Raw genomic sequence first — 18832 nt, forward strand, 5'->3', positions numbered from 1 at the left:
CCTTCCCTCACGCCCTGTATGACCACTCCAGGTTTAACTCAGGTTTATAGCACTTGCCTTTTCTGGTCTTCGTCTTCTGTTTTCTTTTGTCTTTGGGGTAGTTTTCTTTTCTTCCTCTTCTCCATCCATTCTACTTACCAGGTGTTACCTGTGGGTGCATAACAAATTACCATAAAACAATGGGTTAAAACAACAAACATTTATTAACTCATGGTCTCTGTGGATCGGGAATTTAAGAGTGGCTTGGCTGGGTGATTCTGGCTCAGGGTCTTTCATGAAGCTGCAGTCAGAGAGTCAGCTGGGGCTGCAGTTATGTGAAGGCTTGACTGGGGATGGATGATCCATTTCCAAAATAACTGACTCACATAGCTATGGACAGGAGGTTTCAGTTCCTCCCCATGTGGATCTGTCCATAGGGTCACTTGAGTATCCTCATGACATGGCTGCTGATTTCCTTCAGAGCAAGTGATCCAAGGAGAGAGTGCAAAGAGGAAGCTGCAATGTCCCTTATCATCTAGTCTTGGAAGTTACACACTATTCCTGCTGTGTCATTCTATTTGTTAGAAGCAAGTCACTAAGTAAAGCTCACACTTAAGGGGTGGAGGTGGGGGTTAAATTAACTACATCTCTTGAAGCAAACAGTACTGAGAACTGGCGAATATATTTTAACCACCACACCAGGTGTTCTCCTAGCCTCAGATGTGTCTGAGAATTTTGTCTTCCTCTTTAGGCTTTCCCTTGGCATCTACATTTACTTCTGCAGTTTCATGTGACTCAAAATGAAACCCAGTTCTTTTTTTCCTTCCAGAAGACTCCCCTCATCTTTCTTCTAAGTTTTTAAGTCCCATAAAAAGTCACAGAATGTTGAGAAAAGAAAAGGGAACTTGAAATGATCCCAGCATTACAGGGTCTGGATAGAGTCATCTGCCTCTTTTGTTCCTGCTGCAGTACTAAAATTTGACATCTCTGATTCTTGTCAAGCAAGAGTTGCTGCAATCTTTTGAGCAGCTTCTCCGTGGTGCTGTCACAAATCTAATACTGAAATCACGCTTAGTCTTCACTGACTTTTACCACATAATCTTCTTCTCAAAGCCTAACTTTACTTGATTCTCTGTGATTCTTTTACTGTACATTTAAACTACTTGGCATTCAGGGTTCTAGTTCTCAACCAGTCCTCTTAATTATTTACTTCTATGCTTTCAGACTTCACCTCTCATTTTGCATCGGCTTCCTTACACTCCCTTGTTCATCTAGCAAACTCAGTATGCCTGAAGCCAAATTCAGCCTTTCCCTCCAGAGGCTTCCCTTTTGACCTTGCTCGTAGCCAGTGGGAAGAGGCTTTGTCTCCACACTCTGTGGTCCCATTGAATATACCTGTTCTCCTAAATTCAATCAAGTCACTGTTGCCCACCTCATATTAAAGCCCCACAGAAAATCCAGTCTTTTGGAAGGATGAAAAAGGTGACTCTATTGACTGAAATAGAAACAGAAGTGACAACCCTGCCCCAACACATAAGAAAAGATGCTGAGTCATACTCCAATTCTATTCAGAAATTGGACGCCCTGAGGACAGAGATTTTATATTACATTTGTTCCATGTCATGTTCACATGTCAAAGTGACATCCCTGCCCCAACACATAAGAAAAGATGCTGAGTCATACTCCAGTTGTATTTAGAAATTGGACTCCCTGGGGACAGAGATTTTATATTACATTTGTTCCATGTCATGTTCACATGTCAAAGGCATCTCATGCTCACCAGTAAATAAAAAGCTAAGCAAATGTCTGAATACATTTGGTGCTCTGCCAGAAGGTGACCCATAATGGTAGGGATGGAAAGAGTCATTATAGTTAATTAGTTTAAATGACATAGAAATTGTGGAATTAGCTTTTTTTTTTTTTTTTTTTTTTTTTGGAGACAGAGTCTCGCTCTGTCACACAGGCTGGAGAGCAGTGGCACGATCTCGGCTCACTGCAAGCTCTGCCTCCCAGGTTCATGCCATTCTCCTGCCTCAGCCTCCCAAGTAGCTGGGACTACAGGTGCCCGCCACCACGCTTGGTTAATTTTTTGTATTTTTAGTACAGACGGGGTTTCACTGTGTTAGCCAGGATGGTCTCGATCTCCTGACCTCGTGATCTGCCCACCTGGGCCTCCCAGAGTGCTGGGATTACATGCGTGAGCCGCTGCACCTGGCCCAAATTAGCTTTTTAAAGCATCCTTGATCCCAGAAAATATTAGATGTCAAACCTCAATGCACCTTTACTCCTAAAATACCATTAGAAGAATCTATAGTGCTGTGGAACACATAATGCTAACACCAGCTATGAGAAATCAATCTCTATCAGCATCCCCTTAACTTACATTGGAAGAAACACTAACCACCCCATTAGATTTAAGTAGTGAGGCTGACTCAGCACACAGGGGTGTCTAAAGAAATAAAGGGAAACAACATCCAGAAGTTCTCTTTGTGAACCAAAAATATGCCCTTTAGACCAAACTTCTTAGCAAGAATACAAGATCCATCACAATCTCACCCAAACCTGCTTCTAGCTGCATTTCACGCTGTTCTTTTTCCACCCCTGTCTTCCAATCTGGGTGACCCTCTGGATTTATAGATGTCCCTCTGCTCAATGTCATGCTCTTTCCTTTATGCTTTGATCCTAGGCACATATGATTTTCTTCATTCAAAAGACCCTGTCAACACTTAACCTTTAAAGATATCATCTTTTCTGGAGAAAAGGTAGTCGCTTCACTCCAGAGAGGGGTTGGGGTCTAAAGAGCTGTGAGAGTACACATCTTCATGCTATTTTTCTCAGCCTCTTGCTCAGTGCCTGGCAACTGGTAGATGTTTGATAAATTTTTTTCAAGTAAATAAAGGAGTTGCTAATTCACTCATATGAGTGCTTGCCTATTGATCTGAGGTCACTCACTCTTCTGAACTCATTGGGTTTTTCCAAAGTAAGCCTTTCCCCCTCCATCTAATAATGATAATAATAAGTGCTAATATTAATTGAGCACTTACTATGTGCCAAATATTATGCAATCTTAACACGAATCATTTCATCTAACTTCACAAGTTCTGCTCACTCTGCAGATGAGGAACCTGAAGCTTAAGACACTAAGTAACTTGCCATGATTATAAATGAGAGAGCCAGGATTGAAGCAGAGCCTGTATCATTAAGCTATATTGCTAGCAACTAATCAACACCACTGGGCTCATGGCTATTGGCTCGTTACTGGTGATACTGATCTCTGCCGAGAAGCTCTTCCACCTCTAGCCATGCAGCGTCAGTCTCCTTCCTGCTGGCAGAGAGGGGCGCTGAGCCTTTCATATTCACATAGAAAGCATGGCAGCAGCCTCAGTGTTGGAACCTGCCACTGGAAATGTCCATAACAACACGGCTGGGGAGCTTTCTTTGTGGGCCCTGGCATGGTAAGTGCAAGTTTTGTTATTCCTTATGGGTTCTGAAAAATGAGACTTTACCTGTTAGTGACTGGCTTCACGTCATGTACCTGGAAGAGCTGGCTTCACATAAGTCATAAAGATGCACTCTAATAATGTATTTAGAAGTTGTTGGCTAAAGATCTAAGCCTGATTCTAATAGCACTTCCTCAATCAAGCTTTTTCTAGCACTCCTTCAATGATAACTTACTTCTTTTACCACCCACTCAATTCCTCAGTATTGTATCACTCTTTTGTAGTTCTTTATTTTCCACACAGGGCTATAAAGAGGATATTTGCTATAAAACATGGCAAACATTCAATTAAAAAATGCAAATAGCTGCATCAAAATGCCGATTCATAAAATTTTTAGATCAGATGAGAAAAGACCCATTTTTCTGGAAAAGACTATTGATCATTGAGAGTTAAGAATACAGCTGGTTCCCAATTTAATTTCTCCCTGGTAAACAGAATGGGAATGGCTTGGCAAATCTACAGGAAAGAGCATGTGTGCATTGTGCTTCTGGCTTTTCCAGATGTCAGTTGCTGAAGGTTTAAGGTGTGAGTCTGTGCATGTGTTTCTGAGCGGCAGTCCCGGTTCAAAGAGGCAGTGGGAAGACTGAGTGGGTAACTCACACATGGACACCCTGTGCATCAGTGTGCATTTAATTCAAAGACAGACCTCATTTGATAGCAATATTGACATGTCATTCTAATGAATTAGAAAAAATGAGAAAATGGGATGTAAATCCCCATCTGGATTCATGGGGATAGTATCAGAAAGATTTCCAGTGCCTTTGCAGAATGCTAGCAACATTTATTAAATACCTACCCTAGGTGCTATGTGCTTACATGAGAAGCCAAATGTATCTGTTAAGCTAGGTGGGAACTGCAGTCGGCTTGTTGCTTCTCATCTGGAGACAGCAGGCAACTGGGCAGTGATTGAAGTGTCCAGCAGGGGGCTGGCATTCTCTGTCTATGAGTAACACTGGTTCCTCTTCAGAGCCTCAGCTCAGCGGAGCTGCCGTTTGCTGGTGAAGCCAGTGACGTGCAAAGCATCCTGCCTATAGGATTTGAGGATTTCTCAGTGCAGTTTTTTTCTACCCACTTTAAACCTCCAGATTCTAAATATCAGGAAAGACGCTGTGGGAAAATAGCAGGCCAAAAGTTCTTAGTAAACTGCAGCCAGGGAGACTCAGACTAGAATGGAGGTAGAAAGAACCGATGCAGAGTGGGTTTAATTCTAAGCCTTTCTGTGGCTAAGTTTTTGTTGTTGTTAACTTATTGAATTTAGAGTTGTATTGCACTGGTCATGTGAAAGCCAGAGAAGCACCAGTGTCAAAATAGTGACAGAGAGTTTTGAATACCATAGTTAGTATATATGTACTCAGAGTATTTTTATTAAAGAAGACAAAGAGCCCGGCATAGATCTCATCTTCATCTTCACTCGGTTGCAAAACCAAGAGTTAAGAAATAGCATCTAAGGGAACTTTTAGGTGGGAAAAAAAATCTAGAGATGGCTCTAAATGACTGTTTCCTTCTGAACTTGGAAGTGGACCATTTCATGCACTGCAATATCTCCAATCACAGTGCGGATCTCCCCGTGAACGATGACTGGTCCCACCCGGGGATCCTCTATGTCATCCCTGCAGTTTATGGGGTTATCATTCTGATAGGCCTCATTGGCAACATCACTTTGATCAAGATCTTCTGTACAGTCAAGTCCATGCGAAACGTTCCAAACCTGTTCATTTCCAGCCTGGCTTTGGGAGACCTGCTCCTCCTAATAACGTGTGCTCCAGTGGATGCCAGCAGGTACCTGGCTGACAGATGGCTATTTGGCAGGATTGGCTGCAAACTGATCCCCTTTATACAGCTTACCTCTGTTGGGGTGTCTGTCTTCACACTCACGGCGCTCTCGGCAGACAGGTAAGTACCGGCTGAAAGTTACATGCTCTCCAAGGGTGATAGACGCCTGGGTAAATGAACTACCATGTCGGGACAGGGAGCTGATTGCACAAGGGAAGTTTTACTCAAACACGGATTCCCTTCCAGGCAGGTTTTTATTCTGGGTACGACTTCTTGAGTGTAACATATTGGTTTAAGAAAGAAAAGTGAATGATGGGGACGGAAGGAGACAGATGAGAAAAAAAAATCTCTAAGCAGAAAACTGAGGTGCCTTTTTCTGGAGACATATCTATTTAGCGTTGCCTTTTCCTAACTTCTCCCTCCTTGCAAAACTAATTGACCAGTGAGAAAGACAATCACACCCAATAGAGTTTAAACCTCAGGCAAATGTTTTTTAGAAGCAATTCAAACCCCTCAGAGAACAGGAAAGTTCCACTGGATTTCTTCAAAACGTTCTTTCAGAAATAACCGTAAGCCTCATTTCTCTGAAATTCATTTTCCTCAGACAGTTTAACTTTTCTCACAGCTGATTTTGTATTTGGCTCTCTGTGATAGAACAATTGTATGCCGTTTTTTCTAAGTCTCTCTTAAATGAAATCAAGCATTATTTGAGTTTTTAAAATTTTCTGGAGAAAGCTCTATTCAAGGTTGATTTCTAATTTTAATATCTTTATTGACAATACTTCATATACCATGTTTTTGGGGCTTATTGTGGGGAGGAAGAGGGAGTTCACTACAGTTTTTTATTCTGGGAAATATACATATTTGCAAACTGCATTTCTTGTGTGAGCACATTGCATAAAAGTTTGAGTTTATTCAGTCTTAAAACTTTATATTCATTCTTTGAACATTTGTCAAGTGTCTAGCATGTAAGAAACACTTACCTGAATTAACAAGTCAAGAAATAGCTGCAGGTTGTTCACATAAATTACTGAACATACTTTATGTACTTCTGTGTTCCGGAAATTGGACATAGTAATGAATAGACTTTCAGACACAGCATAGACCATATGGTCAAACCCAGAAAAACTGCTGCAATGAACCTGAGACTATAAATTTTTCACTTATAATCAACTGTATGTTATGTGTTAAAGATACAGAAGGATTTGAGAGTGTTCTGGAAAAGACATAGATGCTGCTCTTGAAAGTTTATACTCTGAAGAAAATGTCCCACATTTTAATACATGTGGTGCTGGATTCTCATTCTGTAGAGGAACAAACTGTCCTCAGGTGATCTGGCTTTGTTGAGTAATGGACAAATAAAGATAGTGTTATCAGTATTTATAGACATGTGTTTATGCTTAGCTACCTGAAGCACACTGCCCAGCACACGACATTTTCAAAGTCTGAAAAGTAATAGCACAGAAGTAAGGTTTGCACATTGTACCGACTGGACAGAGCTTCTCCATTCCCTCCATTCCCCTTCGGCTTGCACATCCTACCCTGCACATCTGCCCACAGATACCAATGACCACAGACAGTTTCATGTATTGATTCAGGGCTGGCAAACTCTGGAGCTGGCAGAAGGGCTGTGGCTTGTTACCAATGGCCGAGGGCTCTTCAGGATGAGGGTAATTTTCTTAATGGGAAGGAAGGAGAGATTTTGGTTTCCGGGCTGGGGAGTGCAGTGGTACAGATGGTGTTTACTCTCTTCTTGGGGAGAAAAACAGAAAGGAAAGTGAGGGCATGGACTGTGAAGATGCAGCTGCAGGGAGCTCTTCTCTGGAGTTTCAAAGCAGACCAAGTTCACCATCAGCAGAAAGGGAAAGCTCTTTCAAAAGCCAGGTTGCACTCCTTCGCAGCTCCAGTGTGTTGCCAGTAAGTTTATAGTTACTGCCTGTCCTTGCCAAGTTCAGAAATTACTAGAAGCTCCCATATAGCCAACTTTTTGTGTTTTGCTAAGTCTTTAAAAAGCTGATGGATCACCTGAATCACAGGTAGTACATCTAACCAATTCCAATAGAAAGAATAGGTATTGAGCTAAATGATTAAGACTGTACTTTTTTTCTATTCATCTCATTTTTGAAAGCAATGGGATTCTTCTATCTTATATCTCATGAGGTTGGCAGAGTGAATATATATTCTATATTATTTTTTCTTGTCAACAAGATGTAATCCATATACACAGTAAACTGAACAAGTAACAGCTGAATATATTTTTACATATGTCTATAGAACTGCATAACCAGATGGAGATATAGAACAGTTCCAGCATCCCCCAGAGTTTCTCTTATGCCCTTTCCTAGTTAATACCCCCATACAGAGGCAATCACTATTCTGATGCCAGTCACCATAGGTTATTTTTGCCAGTTCTTTAATCTCATATAAATGGAATCATATAGCAAGTACTCCTTTGTATCTATCTTCTTATGCTTATCATTATCTCTGTGATATTCACCCATAGTAATACGTGTAACAGTGCGGTTTGTTTTTTTTAATTGTGTGTGGTGTTCCATTGTATGAATACACTTTGGTTTATTTATTTGTTCTAATACCGATGGACACTGGGTTGTTTTTAATTTGGGGATAATGATAACCTGCACCTGCTCTGGACATTCTTATTCATGTCTTTGGGGGAACATAAGTGTTTCTTTCTCTTGGATATATGTCTGCGAGTGAAATTGCTGGGTTATAGGGGTCTATATTTACTAAATATTGTCAGTTTTCAAGGTGGTAGTCTGTATTAGGTAGATTGGTGAAAAAGTGAATGAACCAGAAGACCTTCCAAACCAGATGATCACCAGAATCACAGGGGAGCTTTAAAAACATACAGATTCCTAGGCCCTGTCTTAAATCTACTGAATTCAGGGTTCTGAGGCATGAGTGGGGCACATAGTGATAACCATCCATCCCTGCCCCCTGTACATTGCCCAGCGTTGCCAGTCCTCATTCCAGCTTCCGTTCTGCAGTTCCCCCCCCCCCCCCCCCCCCCCCACACCGGGTGAATTCGAGTCTTTGTCAATATGAAAAGAATATCAAGTTTCTAGAAAAGTTTACACTGGCATCACCAGGTAAAAGGGAGACTTCAAGGCAGTCCCAGAAACCAGAATTCTGGGGATTTGCACAGCTGAGAAGTTGTAGGTTTGCATTCAAGCACCTTCAGTATTGATCCCCATCCTCCCTCTCCTCCCATGCTTTCTGTCCTTACACACACACTGATATCCTCATACACAGTGGTTGCACTGATGTGTTCCTGGCTTGTGCTGTGTCCCACCCACTCTCCAGAATGCTTTCTCCTTTCCTAAATACAGACTGTATTCCTCATCCCATGTGGCATTTGGGCTTGGAATGAGTATCAACAAACCTGCATTTTAGACATTTTCCTGCCATTACTACCCATATGAGAAAGTGGGACTAAGTCACTTAACTCTCTGACCTTAGTTTAATCATCTATAAAATGATGGAGTTGAGCTAGGCAATTTCTATGGTCCCTTCAAATTCTAAAATCTTGCAATTGTTTTTTCTATCTTCTTATCTATCATTCAGAATCTGATTCAAATCTCCTCCTTAAAGCCCTAAGTTGAGCCATTCTAGCTCAAATTTCCTGACCCTCTTGAAATATCAGACTTATTATCTGAGACATGAATTATCTTGTGACACATTTTATATTGCTGTTTTGAAGTGTTTTGTTTGTCTGTTTATTTTAGCCTCTCGTATATCCATTGCTTTACATTTTTTAGGTAGATTATTAAGAATGTTGAAGGCAGAGATTTTTAATATATTCTTAAATCTTCCATAGTGCCCCTCAAGTTTTCTTGTGCCAAATGGGTGATCAATAAATACTGACTTATTAAAATTATGTTTAGTTAATGCATACAATTTTCCTCATTCTTATTCTTCATTCTATTTTGAGGATTAATCCGAAAGCATACTCTTAAAAATAATGTATTGGCCGGGCGCAGTGGCTCACGCCTGTGATCTCAGCACTTTGGGTGGCCAAGGTGGATGGATCACTTGAGGTCAGGAGTTCGAGACCAGCCTGGACAACATGGTGAAACCCCGTCTCTACTAAAAATTCAAAAATTAGCCGGGTGTGGTGGCAGGAGCCTGTAATCCCAGTCACTTGGGAGGCTGAGGCAGGAGAATCACTTGAACCCAGGAGGCAGAGGTTGCAGTGAGCCGACGTCGTGCCACTGCACTCCAGCCTGAATGACAGAGCAAGACTCCATCTCAAAATAATAATAATAATAATAACAACAATAATGTATCACATAGTCACCTGTTCATCTCTTCTCTATTAAGCTCTCATTATCTGGGTAGATGAAAGAAAAACTATTTTTTTGTGAGTCAGTAAATAGATTCAGGGGATAAATAGATGGGTGGATGGATGGATGGCTGACTGGCTGGTTGGGTGGGTTACATGTATGAGTGGACAGATGGGTGGATAGATGGATGAATGGTTGGATAGATGGAGATATTTTTTACATACTGGTCCTTCCTATTAGATGTCCACCTTTGTGCTAGGTGCCTCATTATTATGTAAATGAAATTTGAGACCTGAATTGGACCCTCAACAGAAAAAGGGTGAGAGTGGTTTGTGTTTTCTTTTCCAGTAAGTGTAAGGTTTAAAGCTGAATTTAATGTTGACAACATATATAATGCCCAAGTTATATTAAGCCTGCTTCAGTGCTATTATTCAATGTTATTTTTACTAGAATGGGGCTGGCAGAATGGATTCTAAGGACAGATGGATATGGCGGTTCCACTGTAACATGATTCTTCTTTGATTCTGTGGAAAGACTGGTTATAAGTTTCTCTGTTACTTGGAATGTGGAAAGAAACAGGAAGGTGTTATATTTCTGCAAACTTCTTGAAGTACAGATTCTTTGAATTTTCTGCAAGGAATGTATGTGATGACATGGTTTGTAGCTTTCCCGACATCTAGAGTTGTATGGTCTAACTTGGTAGCCACTAACCACATGTGGCTATTTAAATTTGCATTTAATTTAAATGAAATGGAAAATTTCATTTCCTCATCACACCAGCCACACATCAAGTGCTCAGTAGCCACATGTGGCTAGTGGCTACTCTTTTGGGCAGTGGAGACACAGAACATTTCAGTCATTGCAGAGGGCTCTATTGGACAGTTTAGGAAAGAGTTTGCTATATGCTTTGAGGTCCAAATTTCTTCCCCAGGATACACGTTTGCTCCTCTCTCTCACAGAGGGTATCAGGAATTCCTCAGATAGGCAAATATCAAATGCCTCCCAGCTGCACAGGCTCTTTCTGTCTGTGAAATATCTTCTGTTGGAAGACACACACAAGTGAAGAGGGAAGAAATGAAGCAGCCCCATATCATCTGTAGTCACAGGCTTGGGGAATTTAGGGCATCCCATTGGTGAGGTTTTGAGGCTTTCCAAAGACGTGAGGGGTCAGCTTCCCAGGTCTGCACTGTGAACTTGTGCCTGATCCTTCCATTCTTTCCTGTAGGTCCTCTTCCAGCTGCCAGTCTCTCTTTTATATCCTCCTGTCCCAAGACTTGCCAGAACAAACACTGCTCCAGCCAAACTCCTCTCACTGCCTCCCACATGTGCCACCAGATTCTCCCCTCTCGAACTTCATTTCCCCTTCTCTGATGGCTGGGCCCTATTCTTTCCATCTACCCAAATCCTATCAATCCTTCAAGGGATAGTTCAAGTCCTTTCTTTTCTATGAAGCATTCCCTGATCTTTTGCTTTCATTGACTTTTTTTCCCTTCCTAAGATGTTTCTGCCTGTGTTGTTCATTAAATGCCAAATCTATCCTGTACTACTAGGTCTTTGTTAGAGATGTGTTTTATACTTCCTTAATCATATGGGGGGGTTCGTAGGGTTCTGTGTCTTCTACAGTAGCCAAGCCCACTCTGCATTCAGTAAGAGTACAATAACTACACCGTGGCTGATGTTTGAGCAGCGACAAAAGGATAAAGTTCAGCAGCTAGAAGTAAAAGTCATCTTGAAGTTCACACCCTTGTTTGACACAGAGACCAAAAGAGGTGATGGCATTTTACTTTGTCACAACAAATTCAGAATGGACTCAGATTAGAAAGAACCCTTTCATCCTCATTCCAAGTCTTAATTCCTTCAGGGGAACTGGAAACTTTTCTTCAGAAACCATCAAACACAGAGTCTGATTCCATTTCCCTTTTCTGGACAGTGGGAGCTACTGATGCCAAAACGTACCCTTCTGAAGGAAATCCCCTTCTAATGGGGTCACCCCAGTAATTCCAAAGGCTCCTCTACCATTCTAGAGGCCCAGCTTCATTGATTGCAAGGAGATTGGCCCCTTTCTCACAAGAGAAGACTTACATAATATCATTTCTTTTTCTAGAAATGCTTTACAAGAAAGTCCCTCTGTTGGAACCAGTTTACATAAGCTGCCAGTTCATAACTTCTGTATAGTTTGATTTTTCTGAAACACGTGCTGCCCCTCTCTGGAAGGAAACTCAACTCATGTCTCTCCATGGCACTGGAACTACCACAGCTGCCAGCAGCCTCTGGGAGTGATGAGAGGGCAGGTGCTGTTGAAGTGAGGTTTCCCAGCAAGGCTCTTTCAAGTGGATCGGGAGAGAAGGGCAGCAAAGAACTTTGACCTTGTCTCTCACATGTTATCTTTTAAAGTGTTAGGCTTTTATGTGACTAATGAAGTATAATTTCTGGCAACAATATGCATAGAGGCAAAAAAGAAAGCCCCAGCTTGATCATGAAACATAGAGTATGGCCTGAAAGGGCTTCCTGCTGAGGTTTTTTGAACTGTGCCTGTCAATAACATCCTTTGAAAATAGGCTAAATTTACATTTTTGAACTTGTAAGTCCTCCTATGTGTGGGGTTTGCATAAATTCTCTCTTAATTAAAACACATGTTTTTCAGAATAAAAGAAAAAAATTCTCCATTTCTTCTTTTTATCTCCTAGTAATAACAGAACAAGGGATTTTGAAGAAGTTCCTTTCACATATTACACATCATTTCCTGTAGGAGGTCTTCCTTGGCCATTCGATCTGAAGAAATAACCAATACTACCCCATAATCCAATTTCTTTTTTTCAGGTCTACTGAGGCGTAGTTTATATACAATAAATTTTTTACATTTGTATGAATTTTGACAAACATACAGTCACATCACTACCACCACCAGCACAGTCAAGATAGACGACATTTTCGTCACCCCCCAATTCTCTCATGCCCCTTTGTAATCTATCTCCTTCCTCCACCTACAGATCCTGGCAACCACTGATCATTTCCAGAATGTCATGTGAATGATATCACATAGTATGTAGCTATTTTAAGTCTGGCTTCTTTTAACTCACTTTTTTGCACGTATCAGTAATCCATTCCTTTTTATTGCTGAGAAGGATTCCATTGTATGGATATTCCACATTTTGTTTATCCATTCTCCAGTTAATGAGCATTAGGGTTGTTTTTGGTTTGGGTGATTATGAATAAATCTGCCATAAACATTCTTGTACAGTTTTTGTATGGATATATGTCTTAATTTGTTTTGGGTAAATATCATCCAGTATTATTTTCTTGAAAATTATTTTGTTCATTTGTTTGTTTACTGTCTGTCTGCCACCACTAGAATATAAGCTCCAAAAAAGTGGGAGGCCATCTCATTCTTTGGTGTATTCTCTGACACTAGAACAGTCCCTAACCTGTAGTAGATGCTTGATAAACATTTGTTGAATTGATGAATGGATGGATGCATGAAGAGAGGAATAAAGGAATGAATGAATTCTAGTAGGTCTTACTGGGTGAACCCAGAATACTGGATTATGGTCTGTAAATCATGTTGCTCATTACTTTTCATGATTAACAGAGTGACTGCAGGAGAACAATGGTTCCAACCCTAGATGACAAGAGTTTATCCAGATTTTATGGGGACTCTTGGGGTGGGGGCATTTTTAAAGAAAAACCAAATAAAATTATGACTACAAAATTAGGAAGAGAAGTGGATATTTTAAAACCTTTAGAAATCACACATTAGATTTAGAAATCATAATAAATCACATTCAAATAAGCTGCTAAATTTCACCAACATCATAAAATCCAGAAAAAGAATATAATATCTATTAAATAACTGTCTGACACACCTCTGTCATACTTGTTTTCTTAAATATTTTGGCTTCCTCCTCATTTGTCTCCCTTTAAAATGACATTATTTGGTAAAATCCATTTCTATAGAGAAAACAGAAGGAGGAGGTCAGTCTTCTAGCATGGTTGATTAAAATTGGCTTTTTATTAATGAGAGATTAGAAAAACTTTCTTTCAGCTTCATATCTCATTATTGGTAGTGTCATATATATGTTTAGGATTAACGTCAAACTTGGAAAAGCCATTATCAAGTTTCTTTCTTATCTGGACTGTAAAAACCCAAAGCATTTCAAGTTTTCTTCTGCGTTGAGTAATCTTAAATACTTATTCAATTGATGACTCCTAGTAACCTATTTATCATGGATATCTTCACATTATGAGTTTTGTGCTATCTCCATCAATGTCAGTATTTTGTGAGTTTGCACAACATCTGTGACTTTACACAAATATATTCGCTATTTGTAATTTGGCTACATGTTTCTGCCCTATAAACACAGACACTCATAAATTCAATTCTACTCATATATTTGGATTTAAATCTACCATCTTATTGTTTGATTTCCATTGGTCTCACCTGTTTCATAATATTTTTTCCTTCCCTTCTTGCTTCCTTTTAAATTAGATATTTTAATTATTCTATTTCCCCTGTCTCTGAGTTTGTTAATTATACAGACTCTTCTTAATTTCTTTTAGGGGCTTCCCTAGAGTTTACAACAACATGTATCCCTGACTTACTAGAATCTACTACAAATTGGAACTTTCCTACTTCCTGGACAATGCAAAAATAATAGGACACTTTTAACTTCATTTAAAATACCCTCTTGCCTTTTTGTTGGTTATTGTGATTCTATAGTTTAGTTCTCTCTAGATTTAAAAACCTACATTATTTTTATTGTTTGTACATACTTTATATATACTCACATATTTACCTTTAGATTTAGATTTAGATTCTGCTTATTTACCTTTCCTGTTGTTCTCCATTCTTTCCTGCATCTTTGTGGCTTCATCTGAGATCACTTTACTTCTCCCCAAAGATCTTCCTTCAGTATTTCATTTAGTGTACACATTTTCTCAGTCTTTGTTTGTCTGAAAGTGTCTTTGTTTCATGTACTTTTGGAGGATATTTTCAGTGGGCATAGAATTCTAGGTTGGCAGTTCTTATCTTTCAGCACATTGAAGTTGCCATTCATTGTCCTCTTACTGTATCTGACAGTCAGATGTCAGTTTTATTGTTGCTCTTTTAACAGTATTGATTTTTTCTGTTGGACTGATTTTAAGATTTTTCTCTTTCTTTCTGATTTTCAGCAGTATTACTATGATGCACTTAGGCATGATTTCCTTTGTATTTCTGCTACTTGGAGCTCATAGCATTTCTTAAATCCGTGGCCTGAAGATTTTAGTTAGTTTTGGAAAATTCTCAACCATTACAACTTCAACTATTGCTTCTATCTCATTATCTCTTTCCTCTCCTTCTTTGTCCTGGCTACACATAAACAGAATAACTACAGGTTAACTTTAAGCTTTTAAAGTGTTTTCCCCTTTGATTATCTTTGCTTTTACGAAGGCAGGCAATTTCATACTAGAGTCAGACCTCTGTTACTGAGAAGTATTTTAAGCACAATTTCATTTCACCATTTTGTCATGTCCCATAAATTTCCTACTCTCTTTTTTGTATTTGCCATCTTTTTTTTCTCACTGTACTTCAGTCTGGCCATTTTCAGTTCTCTAATCCTTTCTTCAGTTGTGTCTAGGCTGCTTCTGAAGCTTTCATTTAATTCTTCATTTCAGTTATTATATATTGCAATTCTAGAATTTTCATTTTGTTCCATCTTGTAGTCTAATTTCTCAAATTAGTCCGAATATATTTTAAGATACCTTTCTGGTAACTCTAATACGTAGAACCTCTATAAATCTGTTTCTATTTATGTATAAAGAATGACAGATAATTTGAGGCTCTAGATGGTATTATCTTCCAGAAGAGATTAGCTTTTGCTTCTTGAAGGTAATTAGGAAGTGGCATTACATCTGATGCAGTCGGGGATTGAACAGATTGGAGGGTGGACTTTGGTTTTTGTGGGAGTTGGTCTATTTAATCTAGTTTTCCCCTGTCACTGAGGCTTACCCTTTCAGGCCTCTCAACTAAAAGCCTGAGGTGTTAACCTGGGCTTCTTTCCTTGGTGGGCCCTGGACTCTACTTATTGTCCCCCTTCATCCTAAAACTCCTGGAAGCTCGGCTCAGCTCTCACTTTCTCTGCTGCTGCTTGACATTTGGTTAATGCCTTAAGGGGGAAATGATGCCGAATAACAACTTCACGTTTTTGCACATCATTTCTCTCCAGGATTTTGGACTCTCAAATCCCTATTACCTTGGTACTTCTCTGATGTTTTCAAATAGATTTTTAAAACTTTTCCTTCCAGGAGAGTTGGTCAGCAACAAACCAGTTTGCCATTATCAAAAAGAGTACATCCTATACAACTACCTCCCTTAAAGACCTGATCTGCTGCCCTCAAAACTACACACATCCCAGTTTCTTTAAAGAGGCATTCAGAGCTACCTATTCAGGCCTGTGGGATTAACATTCACAGCCTCAAATTATCTCAGCAATTTTGAGTGAGAGAAGTGAGTTCTGGCTAACCTCAAAGTGAGTAAGTCAGGAATATCAACTGATGCCTGCCGCAGTGGACACTGCCAAGCATGTAGGTACATCAAAGCCTCTGGGATCTTTAAACTAAGCCAGGACTTTTAGCCCCAGTAAGCAGGAGCTACAAATGACATTTCGCTATTCAGTGATTGATAACAGCTAAAATTTCATGGGAAGGAAAGAGCCAGAATGTTCCTAAGGTACGTTTCTTTAAACTTCACATCTTTATTACTTTTTCTTTCTTTCTTTGTCTTCTTTCTCTTTTTTAATATTGTTTTTGTATTGTACTCAGGCCAGCTGGCCAGTGGTGATAGCTAAAGATTACATGGGAAAGAAGTAGGGGGAAAATGCAAAATTTGTCACATAAAGAATTTATTTTCCAATGTGAGGAGAATTTACTGTGACAACAATGTGTGTATGTGACTCACTTCTTTGTTCATGCTGTCTACATATAAATAGAATAACTACAGATCGACTTTAAGCTTTTCAAGGTTTCTTTCTTCCGTTTGGTGGTGGTGATTTTTTAATTGAGTCAGGCTGTTTCATACTAGCCACAGGCCTCTGTTACGAGAAATACTTTAAATAGAAAATTATGTAAAAAACAAAATCACAGTAGTTACTCCATGAGTACATATGGGAAATGCTTATTTCTTTTTAAATAAATAGTGATCAGAACAGATTTCTAAGAATTTCATTATTATCTTTTCTTCTCCCTTTACACTTTAAATGATTGGAAACATCATAGAAAAACAGAAAAATCAGAATTTGGCATCGTTTCTTTCCTAGATTGTGAACAGAAGTGAAATTGAAGGTTAAAATGATGATTTAAGGAATACATGTACTGCGGGATGAAGACAAGTACAGTCAATATTTAGTTTTAAGTATTCTTTACTTGTGCTTTAAAAAGACCCGAGCATCTAAAGTGCTATAAGTAAACATAAAAATCTCTGCTGACTTGGGGATCAAGAGACCCAGGTCTAGTCTTGGTTCTCAGCTAACTGGCTGTGGGACCTCGCTGGGCCTCAGTCTCTGGTCTCAGTCTCCTCTTCTATGACCTCTAAGTTTTATATTCCATAGTTACATATGAAACAGATTTGTGATTAGACATCGACTCATTTGTCTGTACCAGGATAGCAGCACTTTATATGCTGACCTAGCAGCATCTATTCTAAGAGCTCTTCATAAAGGCCTATGTCAGTATTCTTATACGGCTTATTAAGGGCTTTTCCTAGATGTATCTTGCTTCCCCAATTAGATTTTAAACCCTCAATGGCCAGGAACTATTATATCCATGGTGCCAAGCAGAGCCTGAGATGCCAAATTAGTACTTAAATATGCTGTTAGCCTAAGCATCCTGAGCAATGAGTGCTTAGTACTGGAAGACCAATGATAGGGGTCAGTGGCCTATTGTCTTCATTATCACAAATTAATAAGTCTAACAGACGGTGCTGTGTGAGATGGAAAATGAGCTTACCTCTGTTTAAAGAAGGAACCAACAGCTTTGGTATGGACAGGCAGAGAATAACGGAAACGGTAAAACTTTTGGCAAACATTTTCTGCAGCCTATTAGGCTTTGTGGACCATACAGTCTCTACTGCAACTGCTCAATTCTACCCTTGTAGGGTGGAATCTGCCACAATGTGTAAACAAATATACATGGTGATGATACAATAAAGCATTATTTATGTACCTTGAAATTTGAATTTTATGACATTTTTATATCTCAAAATGTTCTTTTGATTTTTTTTCTCCACCATTTAAAATGTAAAAACCATTCTTAGCTCATGGGCCATATAAAAACAGGCAGTGGACCAGACTTGGTCAGTGGGTCTTAGTTTACTGTCCCTGATATAGAGTGTGCATGCTTTCTGGGGTGGTTATTTAGCAGTGAGAATTTCCTATTTGAATGGAGTGGGACCTAGGGGAATCCACGACCCCTTTCCAGTTAGCCAGGACAGACTTCCTAAGGAATATTATAAAGAAGAGGCATACATCTGTGTGATGCTTCAGGGTTTTGAGGCACTGTCATATCATGAACATTAACTTTTTAGATCATTTGGAATCCTTATCATTATCCCTGTTTTTAAATGGTGAAATGAGGGTTCTACATCACACGATTAGCAAACGGTGAAATTGAGAATCAAGCTGAAGTCTTTAAGCCAAGTGTCTTTCCAGCATGACCTGGGTCCTGTGTGATGCTGTTGTTTAAATGAAACAAGCAAGAGGGTTTTAAATGGAGGTTTAGCTGGATTCCAATTTCCATGGGTGGCGGACATGAGGGCAGGGCCTGGTAATTGTTTACTAGGGAAGTAAAGGTGTAAACAGATGCTTCTCACCACCTCCTTTTAATGTTTCTCCATCATGCAAAGTGCTGCTTTCTCTAAGGTCTTTTCATTATAGGCTCATGTGAGCAAGTTGCCTGAAAATGGTCAAAAAGAGGAATTGAGTTTGGGAGAATCACTTCTTTGGTTACCCCCGGTGATTTTTCTAGTCTTGAAATGATTAGAGAAATAGGAAGTGTTTTGGCTCTAGGAGATCTCTTGGGAAAAGGCTGATAAGCTGGTATCCAGAGTGATTTTGGGTAAAAGGGCTTGAGAGTAGTGTGTGTGACTAGGAGCATGGCAGGGGAGGAATGGGTTGTCTTGAGTGTCTTGAACCCATTTCCTTATCTGAAAGGAAGACATTGCAGGCCAGACAAATTGGATGAATAGTTCTAGGTTTTTAGTTTTAGTCATTTATTTATTTCATAAATAAAGTAGGCAGAAAATGA

At 39.6% G+C, this 18832-nt stretch overlaps 1 protein-coding gene across 1 annotated transcript in view; it reads left to right on the forward strand.

The window, feature by feature from the left end:
* Positions 1 to 4569: 4569 nt before the first annotated feature.
* The window catches only part of GRPR (gastrin releasing peptide receptor), a 31201-nt gene continuing 16938 nt past the window's right edge, over positions 4570 to 18832 (forward strand). Inside the window, exon 1 of the mRNA XM_032756630.2 lies at positions 4570 to 5372. Coding sequence (XP_032612521.1) covers positions 4960 to 5372 — 413 coding nt within the window. The 5' untranslated portion in view covers positions 4570 to 4959. The remainder of the gene's footprint in view (positions 5373 to 18832) is intronic.

Source organism: Hylobates moloch, unplaced genomic scaffold (assembly GCF_009828535.3).
Source record: "Hylobates moloch isolate HMO894 unplaced genomic scaffold, HMol_V3 SCAFFOLD_7, whole genome shotgun sequence".
Classification (NCBI taxonomy): domain Eukaryota; kingdom Metazoa; phylum Chordata; class Mammalia; order Primates; family Hylobatidae; genus Hylobates; species Hylobates moloch.